This window comes from Lethenteron reissneri, chromosome 64 (genome assembly GCF_015708825.2).
Source record: "Lethenteron reissneri isolate LAM-NWPU_2019-01 chromosome 64, ASM1570882v1, whole genome shotgun sequence".
NCBI lineage: Eukaryota > Metazoa > Chordata > Hyperoartia > Petromyzontiformes > Petromyzontidae > Lethenteron > Lethenteron reissneri.
The window spans coordinates 8999007-9015947 of NC_083842.1; the positions used below are offsets into that span (position 1 = coordinate 8999007).

Below are 16941 nucleotides of genomic sequence, written 5' to 3' on the forward strand. Positions count from 1 at the left end.
GTCTCTGGTGTGGACCAATCAGTTTCAAGGACAATGCCAATATAATATCAGAGTGTGTTTTTTGTTTGCATTTTGACCACAAGTATTGTGGTTAATGCAGTAACATGATTCCTTGTAAAAAGGTTTCAGTTTTGTGCCAGAAAAAGGGGGAAAACCCTATTACTATAATTTGAACACAAACTTATTTAAAACGGGGTTTAAATATTTTTCTTACGAAAATGCATTCATGTACGTTACAGCTTTTATTTTAATTCAATAAGAGCGGTCACGAAAAAAATGCAAAGACGTAACTACGGAAGTGTAAAATTTCGATTTAAAGCTTTCGTGACTGCAGGGATTCATCTTCTTGGTTCTTTCGGTAAAGTGACGTAGAATGGAAATGATAAAATAATAAAAATAAAACATAATAAAATAATTCTCACTACGTTTCAGCCACAACGCAAGCAGCCGTCCTCAGGTGGAGAACAGGTCTGTCGAGAAGACAGGGTCTGAAACGGAAGTGTAGTGGCAGCATTTTACGAATAGGGAACGCCGTTCTAGCGGTAAATGTTCCAGACCGTGAGCGTAACGTTGATGTGATTATATTATATTTTTGCTTCTTTCGGTAAAGTCACGTAGAAGGGAAATAATAAAATGATAAAAATATAAAACAATAAAATGCTCACGACGTTTCGACTGCAACACAAGCAATCGTCATCAGGTGTGAAATCCACAGGAAGACATTTTGAAAAAATGGGCGTTTTTTTTGTTAACGTCAGCACCACGGACAGCGATTTGGAAGTTGTTCAGATGGACGAGTCCATCTATGTTTGGAAAAGAGGAGGGGGGTGAATAAGAGAATGGAATGCGGTCTGAAAGTCACCGTAAGCGTGAACACAATCAATTAAGACCCGAAATGGTTGATCAAATCCTTCCAACGATTGCTAAGCCAGAATCCATCTTCTCGGTTAAAATTGTCTCTGTGTTTGTATATGTGTTATTTCCCTAATTGCTTATGCCTCAAACGTACAGAAAAATTGCTATTATTCCCCACAAACTTTGATTTTGTGACCAAGACGGTGTTAAATTTCGACTTGAAACTTTCGTGACTGCAGGGATTCATCTTCTTGGTTCTTTCGGTAAAGTCACGTAGACGCGAAATAATAAAATAATAAAAATAAAACATGATAAAATCATTCTCACGACGTTTCGGCCACAACGCAAGCAGCCGTCCTCAGGTGGCCGAAACGCAAGCAGCCGTCCTCAGGTGAAAAACAGGTCGACAGACCTGTTTTTCACCTGAGGACGGCTGCTTGCGTTGTGGCCGAAACGTCGTGAGAATTATTTTATTATGTTTTATTTTTTATTATTTCCCTTCTACGTGACTTTACCGAAAGAACCAAGAAGAGGACGGTGATATTTAGAAATAAAGCTATTTTCAATGAGAAAACGTGGTGTGCATTTGTGTCAATCCTTCACGTAAAGTCCCGGTCACAAAAGCAAAGTTTGTGGGGGAAAATAGACATTTTCTATACTTTTGAGGCATAATCAATTAGAAAATAACACTTAGTACCCAGGAATAAAAATCGTGTTACAAATTGTCATTAATCGAACCGTGAACAGCAGAGGGCGCTGGAGCCACACGCATTGCTGCACTCCACCGTGACCAGGGCGGTGAAGTATGGTCAAACAACAACAGCCGCTGTGTGATCCATTCATTACAGACGGACGACCCAGGACCCCCACCACCCCCCACGGCCATAGGGACGTTCTGAAACACCGTCACCGTCGATTAGTGCGTGACGTAATCCTAGCCAGAGCGATGACGTCATTATATCCGTAGAGTTGGGCGTTGGCTCGCGCTCACCCTGGAGTGACGTCATGTCGCTTTTTTTTTAAGCGCGAGAGGTGGCGTGCTTCCCGGAAATGACGTCACGGAGCCCCGAGTCAGGGGCAGGAAATAACCGCGGGGGGGTGAGGGAGAAGAATCGATTTCGATTACAAAACAAATCGATTACTACGCTCGATTTAACGTACATCGAATCACGTATTCGCTTGCTTTCGATTAATCTACGCCGTGATTGATCCCGTACCTGGGAGACTCTCTAACGAAGCGTTGAGTTGCCACGTACCAACAAGCGTACGCACACAAAACAGCAACAGCGGCCGTGGAATCGATCTGCGCGCACGGAATCGATATCGTGGAATCGAAGATAGAGACCTGACCCGTGACGTCACGGAAAGACGCGGAAGTGAAGAGGTGGGGAAGTGGCCAAGCAGCAGCCGACATTCGTACAGCGTCTCGTCTCTTCCTCCTCCTCCTCGTCTCTTCCTTCTCTTCCTCGTCTCCTCCATCTCCTCCATCTCCTCGTCGTCGTCCTCGTCTCGCCCCCTTTGCCGTCGTCATCATGCCGGTGAGACGTGGAGCCCAAAAGATGGAGCGCCGTCTCTGGGTCGCGGGGTGACGGCGGTGATCGACGCTGCCACGCCCCGGGCCCCGCCACTTGGCAGAAGGGGGGGGGCAGCCGTGGGGAGCGTGCAGGGAGCCCTAAGGGGGGGGGGAGCATGGGGAAAGCCTGACGACGTCTGGGTTAGACATGTAGGGAGACGAGTGTTTGTATGTTGGACCTGGGTTTTACACGGCATGTCGGAGATGGGAGGTGGTGGTGGGGGGGAAGATTGGCACGCAAAGCGGAAAAGCAGAGGGAAGCTACGGGACGTGAGAAACGCGCAGAGGAGGGACGCGAGGGAGCGTATGGGGAGCGCAGGTTGAGTGCAGGGAAGGTTTCGAGGGAGCGTGGAGAGATCTAGGCCAAGCATGGGGGAGTAGAGGGATGCATAGTGGGCGCATGGGTAGGCATAGAGGGAGTCATCAATCATCATCAGGATCCATGGGCCGGTAGATATCCCACTGCACATTTAGTAATTAGTTTCCACTTTCTTATGCATTGTGCCAATATGTATATTCTTGGTTCGTTCGGTAAAGTCACGTAGAAGTGAAATAATAAAACAATAAAAATAAAACAATAAACATTCTGACCATTTGTGAGAATTTGAATAAAAATTCTCACTATTTGTGAGAATTTTAATAAAATATCTCACTATTTGTGAGAATTTTTATTATGTTTTTTATTGTATTATTTCCCTTCTACGTGACTTTACCGAAAGAACCAACAATTTGAATCCCTGCAGTCACGAAAGCTTTAAATCGAAATTGTGCCAATATGGTCAAGTAGTGCCACATCTCTCTGGCACCAATCTCTAGGGGGGGGGGGGGGGGGAGTATTGCTGCGCAAAGAGGGGGTATGGGGAGGCACGGGGGAGCATTGACGAATGCATGGGGCATAGAGGAAGCATTGAGGAAAACAACACTTTTAATTCTACCAGGTAGGACCCACTGAAGCTACATAAGTTATATTTATTACACGCTTTTTATTAACTCTGTCTGTTGTGGTTATATCATCAAATCTTGTAACTCAATTTTAACCCACTTCCAAATGTGGTATCCACTGCAAACTTGGTATACTTATGTCATACTGACGACAATACCATATTCTATCATAAAAATAAATTTAACGATATTTTTACACGTTTTCTATGAAATCACTCTGTCTGTTGTTGTTGTATCCTCAAATCTTGTAACTCAATTTTAACCCACTTCCCATTGTGGTATCGACTGCAAACCTGGTATACTTATGTCATACTAATGACAATACTATGTTCTCTTAAAAAAAAAAGTATTTAAAAACATTTTTACATGTTATGTTTCGGCTTGGGTCTAATTGTCCACGCTCAACTGACGTTGGCTGTAAATCACCACGGCCCCCTTACGTTATGGCAAGCCTCGGGGCCACTTGCTGGAGTCGTGGAGTTCTGCCATTACGAGTAGTGTACATTTCATTAAAGCGTGTTTTACTGGTAGGAACGAAGTGAACCAGCCTACAATAGATTATATCGTCCGTCTGTCCGATGTCCGATTAGGTGTAGCAACATCGCCCCCTACTGCAAACACTTGGCAGGACCCTACACAAACCTTTAGACTCAGTGAGGCTTTCCTGGCTAAACAAGTGTAACATTCCCTTGTAATTCCCTGAGATAGTTTTTAATTAAAACATTTAAATTAAAAATTAACTGACAGCGGTCTAAAGCCTAGAACTAGGCCTCAAACTCTCCCTTCGTATCGTACCCCCGCCATTTCATTTTATTATAGCCATTCATTTGTTCGTTCCTACCAGCCCACCCCGCAGGGACCTGTTTAAAAAAGTTGTTTAAATATTACTTATTTAACAAGCGACCTGGCCACAAATGATAGCCCAATGAAATGGCTTATCACGTGGAAATTGATAGCAGCCCAATACTCAAAACGCGTGATGTTGATTCTAAATATGGATGGAAAAAACCAGAGGACTCTTGAGAAAAATGTACGCGACCGCGGGGAGAGAGACACCGCAAACTCCAATTATACAGCAGCAGGCGTCGTCAGGGTCGGGAGTGTGCCCTGTATGTGTGTGTGTGGACGTGTTGGTGGAGGTTTAGGCATCTTTTCACGCGAATGCGGTGTTTGTGATGGTACACATGCTTGTGTGTTGTGGGGAGCGGTAATGTAGTGCTTTGCACACTGCGCTACAAACTCCGCGCGGCCGGAATTCAGGACCAACAGACAGTGGCGAATATTTGAACCGCTCCAGGGCCTCCCCTAGGTCGACCCGTCCTCAAATGAGTATCCAGTGCGGTGTGTAAACATTGCCACTTGAGAGACAAAGACGGCCGGGCGTTGTGCGGACCACCCAACTCCTCGTGGGTGGTCAGCACAATGCTCGCTAACAGCACTTGTCCCAAAAGTATGTTAATGCTAAAATAATAAAAATAAAACATAATTAAACAATTCTCACGACGTTTCGGCCACAACGCAAGCAGCCGTCCTCAGGTGAAAACCAGGTCTGTCGAGGCAACAGCGTCTGAATGAAACAGCACACGTGCTTGGAGCATATATATATAAGCTGGGTTGGAAGGGGGGGGAAGAGCGCCTCGACAAATTAATATGCATATCAAGAGGCATTTAGCATATTTATGGGAAATGCAGGTATGTGATTCAGACGCTGTCGCCTCGACAGACCTGGTATTCACCTGAGGACGGCTGCTTGCGTTGTGGCCGAAACGTCGTGAGAATTGTTTTATTATGTTTTATTTTTATTATTTTATTACTTCCCTTCTACGTGACTTTACCGAAAGAACCAAGAAGATCAATCCCTGCAGTCACGAAAGCTTTAAATCGAAATTTATGTTAATGCTGTACGGGGGATCTTTGTATTTTCGTATTCTCTATGGGGAGCGGTTGTGTTGTGTTTATCGCGCTGCGCTACGAACCCGGCGACCCGAGTAAGAGTCCTGCTCACGGCCAACATCGGTGGCGATTTTAGTCGCTTGCTAACTAACATCTTTGTGTGCTGTGTGCTCAGGCCTACCACTCGAGCCTGCAGGAGTCCGATAACCGGATGGTGGGGAACATGGCTTTACTGCCGCTGAAGACCCAGTTCAAGGGTCCTGCTCCCAGAGAAAGTGAGTTTTTGAGATCCGGGCATTTGTGTGGCACCGGGAGGTCGGTGATCATGGGGAAGATTTGAAGCCGGATCGTAGTGGTGCTGATGACGCCACAGCGGCTCATTGGAGGTTTGATATTGACTTGTATGTGTACGTGATTCTGTGTGTGTTTTGCGTGTGGTACTCAGCTAGGGAAATGGACATCATTGATGAAGCCATCATGTACTTCAAGGCGAATGTGTTTTTCAAGAACTACGAGATCAAGGTGATACGTCCACCACATTTGCCATCACCATCCTCACCTGCATCACTATCACCATCAGTGGCATCGCCATCGACCCCATCACCATCTACATCCCCATCATCCCAACCTTTATCGCCATAACCAGTTTATATGTCCACATCAACTCAATCAGCATCTATTGTAAAACACATTCCTGCGGAGGGAGCTGGTAGGAACGTTGGGTTGCTCGGTCAATGGCCAGGGTCAATGGCGGCGTGGTGTATTCCGCAAATATGCCCGATTGCGAGGGCGGGCACAAGCCGGCGTGAGTAGGTCAAACGTTGAGTTTTATAAGGGCACCACAGGGTGACCAGCCCCTCCCCACCCAGCCCCTCCCCACCCTCCCCACCCAGCCCCTCCCCACCCTCCTCTCCCCACCCTCCCCTCCCCTCCCTCCCCTCCCTCCACACCCAGCCCCTCCCTGCACAACGGACTGACAGAATAATCCCCTGTGGGATGGTGCAACCAGTAGGTTCCTACCAGTAATCTATCGCATCTGCGGCTGGATTGTATGTGTGTGCGTGTTCAGATTCGGAGGGATGGGTGGTGTAGTGGTTAGTGCGCCGTACTACAAACCTGGAAACCCGAATTCGATTCCCGCTCCTGGCCAACACAGTGACGATTATATGAACTGGTCATGGGCCTCCCATAGGTCGACTCGGCCTTAAATGAGTTTCTAGTGCGATGTGTAAATGTCGCCTCAAAGGGAGATCAAGGCGGCCGGGCGTGGTGCTGGCCACCAACCCCTTCGTGTGCCGTACTGGCCTTCACAGGTGCCCGCTAACAGCACTTGCTGCAACAGTCTGTTAAGGCTGTACGGGGGATCTTTGTTTTTGTGTGCGTTTTCAGAATGAGGCAGACCGCACTCTGATCTACGTGACTCTTTACATCACCGAGTGCCTCAAGAAACTGCAGAAGGTGCGTGATGGTGATGGTGATGTTGGTGATGATGATGTTGGTAGTGGTGAAGATGTTGATAGTTTGTTAATGTTGGCTTCGTTGATGGGATGTTGGTGTTGATGGTGGTGATGTAGCGATTGGTGCGCTGCGCTGCGAACCCGATGACCCAGGTTCGATTCCCGCTTATGGCCAACACCAGTGACGATTATTGGAACCGGTCCTGGGTGTCCCTTAGGTTGACTCGGCCTCAAATGAGTACCTGGTGTATGTAGATATCACCACGGGGGAGACAAAGGCGGCCGGGAGTGGTTTTTACAAGCTACCCCCTCGTGTGCCGTGCCGGCCTTCATAGGTGTCCGTTAGCAGCACCTTCCCGAACAATCTGTTAAAGGCTATGCGCGGGATGTTTCGTGTTGCTGATAATGATGACGACGATGCTTATGGAGTGGAAGTTGATAGAGTTGATGTGATATTAGTAGCGATATCAGATTACAGTAAAACCTTGGATTGCGAGTAACTTGGTCTGCGAGTGTTTTGCAAGACGAGCACATTTTTTTAAATGAATATTAATTTGCTAAACGAGCGAGGTCTTGCAATACGAGCAGTACGTGTATACGCTTTTTCTGCCGAGCGTCACGTGATCACAACTGATGTACGAGTGCTTTGGATTACAAACAGGTTTCCGTAACGAATTATGCTCGCAATCCAAGGTTTTACTGTATTACCATTGAGGTGATGTTGGTGGTGACGGCGTTCACAGTCTTGATACTGATGACGTTCGCGTTGATCCCGTTGATGTCTGGTCGCCAATCGGTGTTGCTGTGCTGTTATTATTTGTATTGGTCTTGATGTTGGCCACTGACGGTGTTGATGGTGTTGATGGCGTTGGTGCAGTGCACGTCCAAGGGCCAGGGAGAGAAGGAGATGTACTCCCTGGGCATCACGAACTTCCCCATCCCCGGAGAAGGCGGCTTTCCCCTCAACGCCATGTACGCCAAGCCCAGCGGGCGCGCCGAGGAGGGTGAGGCAACGCCCGCGCGGCCGCACTACCAGCCGACAACCCCCCGCGCTGCGCAACGACTTGGGGCGCGTTGTCACGGCACGATGCCGGGGAACTCAGCGTGGCAGGGCGGCTTGACACGGTGTTATGACGCCACGTGGCAACGCGATGCCACGCAACACACTGACATGTGACGTAACATACTGACATGTAACGTAACACATCGTAGCGTCAGGACAGGACGCCACGGAACGCAGCGTGGGGCGCCGCGGTGACGAGATGTTAGCTCCTTCGCCTGGTACGCAGTAGGTCGTGGGTTTGGTCCCATCCTTGACGCCTGTATATTTGGAATTTGCGTGCTCTCCCTGTGGGTCCCTCCGGTTTTGCCCTCCACATTCAAAAACATGTGCTGAGAACACATTCCTGCGGAGGGAGCTGGTAGGAACGTTGGGTTGCTCGGTCAATGGCCAGGGTCAACGGTGGCATGATGTATTCCGCAAATATGCCCGACTGTGAGGGCGGGCACAAGCCGGCGTGAGTAGGTTAAACGTTGAGTTTTATAAGGGCACCACGGGGTGACCAGCCCCTCCCCAGCCAGCCCCACCCCTCCCACCCCCTACCCTCCCCACCCAGCCCCTCCCCACCCTCCCTCCCCACCCAGCCCCTCCCCACCCTCCCCACCCAGCCCCTCTCCACCCTCCCCTCCCCACCCTCCCCACCCTCCCCTCCCCACCCAGCCCCTCCCCACCCTCCCCTCTCCACCCAGCCCCACCCCTCCCATTTTTGGATGCACGACGGACGGACGGACACAATAATCCCCTGTGGGCTGGTGGAACCAGGAGGTTTCTACCAGTAAAATAGTTTAGTTCTATTTCAGGATGACGTAGCATAATGCGGCAACACGGTGTTATGACGCTACCAGCATTGCGGGGCGCTGCCTCACTGCCCTCTGCGAGTCGCAAAGCAATAGAAACCGAGTGAATACCGGTGAGCAGTATGCCACAGCGCCCGGTTTGGATGTAGTAAAGAGAGAGAGAGAGAATTGGCATTGCCAACAGGCAACAAACACCTACCGATTGGCACAGTTGGCTGCGTACGGCGCGAAAGAAGTTCAGCGTAGGTGACGACGCAGCGGCACGACAACAACACAACACGACGCGCCGTGGTACAGGGCGACACGGATGCGCGACGTGTTCGGCTGAAGTTAAACGCTTCCGCTTGTGCCGCGTGCACTGGTGTTGAATGTGTGATCAGTACTCCTGTAGAAGTGTTGAGGGGTTACTTGTGTGTGCCGTTTACTGCACGCTGCGCTTGCTGTGTGTGCTGTGTAGAGAAGCGTTATCCGTGTGCTGCAGTTCATACAGACTGCGTGTGCTGCTGTGTTTGTAAAGACGATGAGAGGTTACCTGCGTGCTGTGTGTGGAGATGTTGAGGGGTTACCTGTGTAATGTGCGTAGAGATTGAGGTTACCTGTGTAATGTGTGTAGAGATTGAGGTTACCTGCGTGCTGGGTGTAGAGATGATGAGAGGTTACCTGTGTGCTCTGTAGAGATGATGAGGGGCTACCTGCAGCAGCTGAGGCAGGAGACGGGGCTGCGTTTGTGTGAGCGCGTGTTTGACCCGGCCACGGACAAACCCAGCAAGGTAAGATCATGCACAGTACATGCACACTCACAGTGTGCGCACATGCACAGAGCATAGCAAACAAAAAAAAACACAAAGATTCCTCTCGTATAGCTTGTAACAGGCTGTTGGATCGGCGAGTGCTGTTAGTGAGCGGCGCCCTCTGAAGGACGGCATAACACACGAGTGGCCAGCACCACGCCCGACCGCACAGAGTATACGCACCGGCACACACACAGATACACAAAAATGCAGGGAAACTGTTGTGGTGAAATGGTGAGCACCGTTGACTTGAAATCCACAGTTAGCAAGTTCGATTTCATCTCCTGGCACGGCAGTTGAAGCAAGGAGCAAGTTGCATAAATTCCTCCCCCGCCCCCCCATTCACTGCGTGTTACTGGTAGGAACCTCCTGGTTACACCAGCCCACAGGGGATTATTGTGTCCGTCCGTCCGTCGTGCAGGGAGGTGCTGGGTGTGGAGGGTGGGGAGGGTTGGGCTGGGTGGGGGGGTGGGAGGGGTGGGGCTGGGTGGGGAGGGTGGGGCTGGGTGGGGAGGAGCTGGATGGGGAGGGTGGGGCTGGGTGGGGAGGGTGGGACTGGGTGGGGAGTGGAGGGTGGGGAGGGGCTGGGTGGGGAGGGGCTGGGTGGCGAGGGTGGGGAGGGGCTGGGTGGCGAGGGTGGGGAGGGGCTGGGTGGGGAGGGGCTGGGTGGGGAGGGTGGGGCTGGGTGGGTGGGGAGGGGCTGGTCACCCCGTGATGTCCTTATAAAACTCAACGTTTAATCTACTCACGCCGGCTTCTGCCCGCCCTCACAGTCGGGCATATTTGCGGAATACACCACGCCGCCGTTGACCCTGGCCATTGACCGAGCAACCCAACGTTCCTACCAGCTCCCTCCGCAGGAATGTGTTTGCCCAGCAGTATAAATGGGTACTCCACACTCGGTCGATCGGCAGGTCGCGTATGGTGGGGTCAAGTGTGTGTAGTCCCACCTCTTACGAAATGTCTGTGCAGTCTGGAAGAGTGGGACAGTATACCTCCTGGAGGGCCTCTCTGGAGGTCCCGCTAGTGGAGAACCTTCACCCTGCAGTGAGCGTGAGCACACAATTGCAGGGTTGCCTCTTTACCTTTTAAAACACACGTAAACCGCTCATTCATGAACGTGTGTGTATGTTGAACTTCTTTCACACCGTATGCAGCCAACATGTCCGTACGATACACACGTGGTATATCCAACTTGTACACACATGCAGAGTACATGCATGTACTTACACACACACGACGCTTACACATTATTTCACACATTCACACACGCACAATATATGCTCGTGCACAACGAGTCGTATGCACATGCTACATACGCACACTTATTTGCACATACACATAAAACATTCCTGCAGAGAGAGCTGGTAGGAACGGTTGGGTTGCTCGGTCAATGGCCAGGGTCAACGGCGGCGTGGTGTATTTATAAGGGCACCACGGGGTGACCAGCCCCTCCCCACCCAGCCCCTCCCCACCCAGCCCCACCCTCCCCACCCAGCCCCACCCTCCCCACCCAGCCCCACTCCTCCCACCCCCCACCCAGCCCCACCCTCCCCACCCAGCCCCTCCCCACCCCACCCTCCCCTCCCCACCCAGCCCCTCCCCACCCAGCCCCTCCCAGCCCCTCCCCACCCACCCCCTCCCCACCCTCCCCACCCACCCACCCCCTCCCTCCCCACCCAGCCCCTCCCTTCACGACGGACGGACGGACACAATAATCCCCTGTGGGCTGGTGTAACCAGGAGGTTGCTACCAGTATTATCCACGGCCAAGAATCGAACTTCTTAGATCACAGAGGTTTGTGGCGCACACAAGACAAAGATCCCCAGTTTCTCTTTGAATGGCACTTTGCCCCAAGGGTCTGTTAAGGCTATACAGGGGAGCTTTGTCTCGTTTGTCCATGTGTGTGTGCTTCATTAGGCCCTTGTGTTGTGGATGCATTTTGTGCATTCTGCTCGATTATTTTTCACGAGTGCTCGTGTGTATGTCCATGCGTTGCATGTGCGTCCGTACATGCGAGTGTGCGTGCGTGTTTCCGTTTGTACGCATGCGTGTGGGGAGCGGTCGGCTGGATGTTGTGCGCTTGCTTATTCGGATTTGGAGGGAGCGGTGGTGTAGCGGTCGGTGCGCTGCAACTGAGCTTGGCGACCCGAGTTCGATTCCCGCTCACGGCCAACACCACCAGTGACGATGATCTGAATCGGTCCTGGCCCTCCCCTAGGTCGACTCAGCCTCAAATGAGTACCTATTGCGTCGTGTGAACATCGCCACTAGGGAGACAAAGGCGGCCGGGCTTGATGCTCACTAACAGCACTTGCCCAAGCAGTCTGTTAAGGCTATATGGGGGATCTTTGTCTTCTTCTCAGTCAGTCAGTCAACCCATGGCACCTGGATCTGTCCTCTAACCTGCCAGCGGGGTGTTGGACACTTCACGAGGCCTTAAAGCGCACATAGCCTGGCACAAGCGTCGTGGTGATGTCACCGCCGCTTAGTGGCAAATGGCGGTCGTTGTTGTGTTCTTGTGCGTGCTTGTGTTATACGCATTTGTGCGCATCAATATGTGTACGTTTGTATCCGTGTGTGCGTGTGTGTGCGCGCGTGTTTATTGGTGTTGCAGTGGTGGATGTGCTTCGTGAAGAGGCAGTTCATGAACAAGTCGCTGTCCGCACCGGGGCAGTAGCGCAATCCAGGCAGCACGGCGGATACCGGCTCGGTCGTCACCCCAAAGCTTACGACAAACCCCGAAGCCTGGTTTCACACGACTCTTACACCCTGCACTCAACCCAGCTTAAGCTTAACCCCAGCCCTAATAAACCTGGCTTAATCTTAAACCAGCCACTCGATCTAGCTTAGCTCTAACCACAGCCAATGAACCTGCATTAATATTCAACCCAGTCCTTTGCTTACACCTTAATCCTGGTGCTAATGCCAATTGAACGCATGTCTGGTTCTAACCTGGTTTATATTGAAACATACACCCAGCCCCCTACGCTGGCTCTGCCCAGTGTTAACCGCAGCTCATACAGACTTGAGCCATCAAAAAACCTGGCTTTAACCTCTCGGCTCTAAATAAATCAACCCTAAATGTACCTTAAACAGCCCTAAAATCTGTCTTTAACATCAACCCCAAGTCCCATCCCTCTCCGCCAAGGAGGTTGGGGTGGGGGGTTTAAGGGGCGATTGGGCGATAAGGTGGGGCGGCGATGAGAGAGGTCTCGCAGGGACATGACGTTCATCCAGCGTGTGTGTTGGTGTGCCTGTCTGTATCTTTGTACACTTGCGAACAATTTTTCAATAAACTCGTCAGCTCGTTTCACAAAGTTCGATTCACCGACATGTTCCTTGTGTGCTACTGTGGGGGGGTGGGGTGGGGGGCAGTCGTTGGTGCTGTCAACGTGGTAGTTGTGCACTTGTCTTAAAAACGCACCACAGCGGTTAGTTATCGTGGTGGTGCGATGCTCGCTGACAAACACACCTCGCCGAGGTTTAACATTCCCATTCCACTTCTTTATTAACCATCAATTCCACCGTTCGTGAATTTAACTTTTTAGTTTTTTTATCCATGAAACCTTTTTTAAAATCATCATCCCAAAAAAAATAAACCGCAAAAAACTACAGGGCAAGCAGCATGGAACAAAGCGTGGGTCCACAACGAGCGACAGCCGGCCATTATGAATAAGCCGGGAGGGACACGCGCACACGCGTACACACGCACTCGCACTCGCGCGCTTTAAGACGTCTCGGGTCTCCTGGCGGGGAGTTTGAACGCGGTATCGGCCACGCCGGGGGGTCCGTGTCGCCCCGACGTCAACTAGAAGCCTCTCCCCCCTCGCCTAAAACAAACGGAAAAAAAATAAAATTTCTCGCAACAAAAACTTTATTTTTTTGGCAGCGACCAAATGCCCATTTTGCGTGGTTTCTCTAGCATTTCAGTTTGGTGCTGGCGATGATTTTTAAATAAATAAATATTGTCTGGTTTGTTTCAAAGAGGAGAAACAGAAACATGGGATTTTTTTTTTATTTTTTTATGTCATCGGTGGACATGAAACTGAGAAGGCGAAACTCTCCGGGCCCTAAACCGTCGCCCGCCAAGAATATATGGCACGGCGTCACAGTGGGAGAGGGGTAGCTGTTTGTCCCACGTTGACCGTGCGTAGAGTGCGAGGTGGTTATAGGGTTCGGGATCGGGGTTGGGTTGGGGGCAGGAAAGAAGTTTGAGAGATTTGCATGAAAAATGCTTTAACTTTTCTCAGCATTTTCTTACACGAGACCCACACCCTGCTGATGAAACCCAGCAAACTAGATATCAAATTGCTGATGGGCAAATATTAACCCGGAAGAGATGATATTTTACCCATTTAGCAACTGAACAAATCTGCCCTTTTACATAATTACCTATTTTGTGATTCGTATCGAATTGTACGTTTTGTGCTTTTTCCCTGATGAATAAATATGGGCGGAATCACCGACGCAAGTCTGATCCCTCCCACCCACCCTCCCCCTTCCCCTTCCAGTGTCTTCCCAGGCTCCAGGCTCCGGATTCCAGGCTCCGGGATTTGGCCTCGCCCTGCCTCAGTTTTCCACTCCTCGGTCCTTCCCTGCAGAGAGAGAGAAAGGGGGGACATGCAGTCAGGGGTGGCAGCAGTTTAGGCTGTGCAGGTCGGCTCGCCGCTGGGCTCATGACCGCGGGGGGCGAGAGTTCCATTCCCCCGGTAGTCACCGTGTGGCTGTTCCTGTGGTGACATTCGCAGGGTAACCGCTGTTAATCTGACACCAGCTGTGTCCAGCCCGGCGTCTTAAGAGACACCTCGTGTCGCGAACAATTGACGTGTATTTGCGCAAACGAGGATGCAGCAGTCTCACAAAGAATAGGGATGCAGTCGCACTCATCTCCACTGGCAATTTGTAGCCAGTGGTGGAAATTCCACATTCCCATGGCGGGACAAGTTTTCCCATCGTACCAATTTATTATGGCATCCCCCAAAAAGTGCTTGCTCATTTTGTCGAACCGTCCCAGGGGCCTGTGCTTCAACTAGAAACCTTCCAATAGTGATTCCAGCATTATTGCCAGAGCAGTGGTTTTTGATTAACAAGGCCACCACCGGGCTGACGAGTCTCGGTGAGAATTAAGCTGTGCGGCCCAGTGCCGTCTTGTTTAATGACGCCGATGTCAACTGGGAAACATTCATCTTAGAGGGGGAATTGGCTCAAGCGCTGTTACTTCTCGGTCAGTAATCCAGCCCTTGCCAACTGAGGCCATCATCATCCCACTGTGGTGTCAATAAAGCAGTAGAATGCAGCACCACTTTGCATTCTAAATTTAAAAATAAACGTCCTCCGCCATAGGAAGGTGGAATTACCACCACCAGCTCGGTACCCTTATCGGCTTTTGTGCCATTATCATGCGCGTCTCTCGCACGGAGATGCTGCTGCTAGTTTTCCTGCCAGTTGTGATTAATGTTCAGAATCTTGGTAAAACAACGCAAGGTTCGTAACATTTCTATCAGTGGTGGGGATCCTTTTTTCTGGATTAGGCCAACAATAGGACTTTCATATACCCTGAGTGGACAAACTCTTTTTTTCCCCTCCACATTTAGAAACATGCGTTTAGAGCATTTGGCCTGCGATAAATGTCAACATAATTGATAAGCCACTTCGTTGAGCTATGAATTGCAATAACCAGGTCGCTTCTGCAATAAGAGCCGTATCGCTCAGTGGGCCTTACCTCGTCAAAATAAAAAAAGGGTTTAGTTTAACACGCGCACCTCATCGATAGCCAATGATGGCATGGAAAAGCAACGCGTGTGTCGAATACACGCGTCGCGTGCTCAACTCGCGAAATCATCTGCAGCCTTGCACGTGGGGGGAAACACTCCACCCCGTGCAGACGGAACAGGTGGAGTCCACATTGTGCCTCCTTCCCCTGGCGAGCCAGGGTACGGGCACCTTGACGCTCACGGGAAGGGAGTTTCACAACACTTGTGTGATCCATCAATCCTCGCTGCTGCCTCCACCATATAGATAGATGCAAACAACTGGGAAATCTATGCTCTTGGTAGACCATCATGGAGGGCGAAAATAAACAATGGAACTCAGCGTAATAATAGGGGTTTTCCCCCCTTTTTTCTCCTGGCAACAAAACTGAAACCTTTTTACGAGGAATCATGTGTGCATTAACCACAATGCTTGTGGTCAAAATGCAAACAAAAAACACACTCTGGTAATATTAGCATTGTCCTTGAAACTGATTGGTCCACACCAGAGACGGCTTTCTTTTGAGCCTCGTCTCAATTGGTGCTAGACCAGAGGACGCCAAAAGGCGTACAGCTCAAAGACAATGCACTATCAGAGTAATGAGGGCTCGCTCGGGTTAAGCATCTACATCAAAAAAGGTGGGAAAAACCCCTATTATTACATTTTGGTAATGACAAAGTAGGTCTAATGATGAAACTCAGCATTTTGAGGCCGAGCGAAAAGAGTTGATAGCCGCAGAGCACACAAACACTCGAGACAGAGACAATACGAGTGGGAGCTCCAGTATGGACCACCCTGGTGCCCCCACTGTTCCAAGATCTGCAGGTCACGGATTGGCCTACTCGGCCATCTCCGGACCCATGGACAGCCAGGTCCACCCTCGCAACACAGACAAGTGACGCCTGGAGGGAAATCAAACTCGAATACGAGGGATCCCAGAAGAAGGGGGATTCCAGGCATTGTGCGACGCATGCGTTTGCAATTCTTACAATATAAACAATCGCATTGCGAACAGCAAAAAACAAAATGGGGTTGGGGGGGGGGGGCGGAAACAAGCCTACAGGTGAAGAACACGTGACATCTTCTTGGTTCTTTCGGTAAAGTCACGTAGAATTGAAATAATAAAATAATAAAACGAAAACATAATAAAATAATTTTCACGACGTTTCGGCCACAACGCAAGCAGCCGTCCTCAGGTGTAGAGCAGGTCTGTCGAGAAGACAGACTCTTAGGAGGGGCGGGGGGGGGGGTGCTACGGTGGCTAGGAGATGTTAACTACCACGCCTGGTATACAGGAGGTCGTGGGTTCAATTGCAGCCCACGTGGGTTCAATTGCAATTGCAATATTTTGCTGTCTTTTCTTGGATTTTCTGTTTGCACTCAGTCACATATCACTTTAAGATGTTTTTTGTTCATGTTTTAGTTTTGTTGGTTTGTTGCGGTTGCACCCGATTCAAGAGCCGAATGGCTCACAGGGCTATACCTAATAAATGAAACTTGAAAGAAAAAAAAACCCGGACGCCTGTTGCTGTATATTTGGAGTTTGCGGTGTCAACTCTCCCTGTGGTCGCGTGGATTTTTCTCCGGGTCCCCCCGGTTTTATCCCTCCCAATAAAAAAGAAACCACCCACCGCGAACATCGTGAATAACGTTGCCTTCCTTACACGAGCGACACAGGGCGATCCGTTTACAGACACCCCAGTGATTTTGAGTGGACGGAGCTCCTCCTCCCGATGTACAAACGTGCGGCTAAATGTCGTGAAAGCGATGGATCCGTGCCTCACAGGCAGAGGTCGCAAACGGGTTTTGATTCCTTACC

General features: G+C 50.3%; 2 protein-coding genes across 3 annotated transcripts in view; one reads left to right on the plus strand and one right to left on the minus strand.

Annotated features, from left to right (window-relative positions):
- The first annotated feature begins 2232 nt into the window (after positions 1-2232).
- Positions 2233-12688, plus strand: ARPC3 (actin related protein 2/3 complex subunit 3). The gene is made up of 7 exons (XM_061577749.1): positions 2233-2393; positions 5439-5538; positions 5709-5785; positions 6653-6721; positions 7598-7724; positions 9253-9347; positions 11986-12688. The coding sequence occupies exons 1-7, from the start codon at positions 2388-2390 to the stop codon at positions 12046-12048; spliced, it is 537 nt and encodes a 178-aa protein (XP_061433733.1). The 5' UTR covers positions 2233-2387; the 3' UTR covers positions 12049-12688.
- A 165-nt stretch (positions 12689-12853) lies between these two features.
- The window catches only part of ATP2A2 (ATPase sarcoplasmic/endoplasmic reticulum Ca2+ transporting 2), a 42437-nt gene continuing 38349 nt past the window's right edge, over positions 12854-16941 (minus strand). For both annotated transcript variants that reach the window (XM_061577739.1, XM_061577740.1), the window contains one exon: positions 12854-13966. In XM_061577739.1, coding sequence (XP_061433723.1) covers positions 13941-13966 — 26 coding nt within the window. In that variant the 3' untranslated portion in view covers positions 12854-13940. The remainder of the gene's footprint in view (positions 13967-16941) is intronic.

Excerpts from the sequence above, each read along its gene's own strand:
- ARPC3 (XM_061577749.1), top strand. Across the intron at positions 6,722-7,597 it reads GCCTCAAGAAACTGCAGAAG|TGCACGTCCAAGGGCCAGGG; the intron begins GTGCGTGATGGT and ends GCGTTGGTGCAG. Across the intron at positions 9,348-11,985 it reads CCACGGACAAACCCAGCAAG|TGGTGGATGTGCTTCGTGAA; the intron begins GTAAGATCATGC and ends TTGGTGTTGCAG.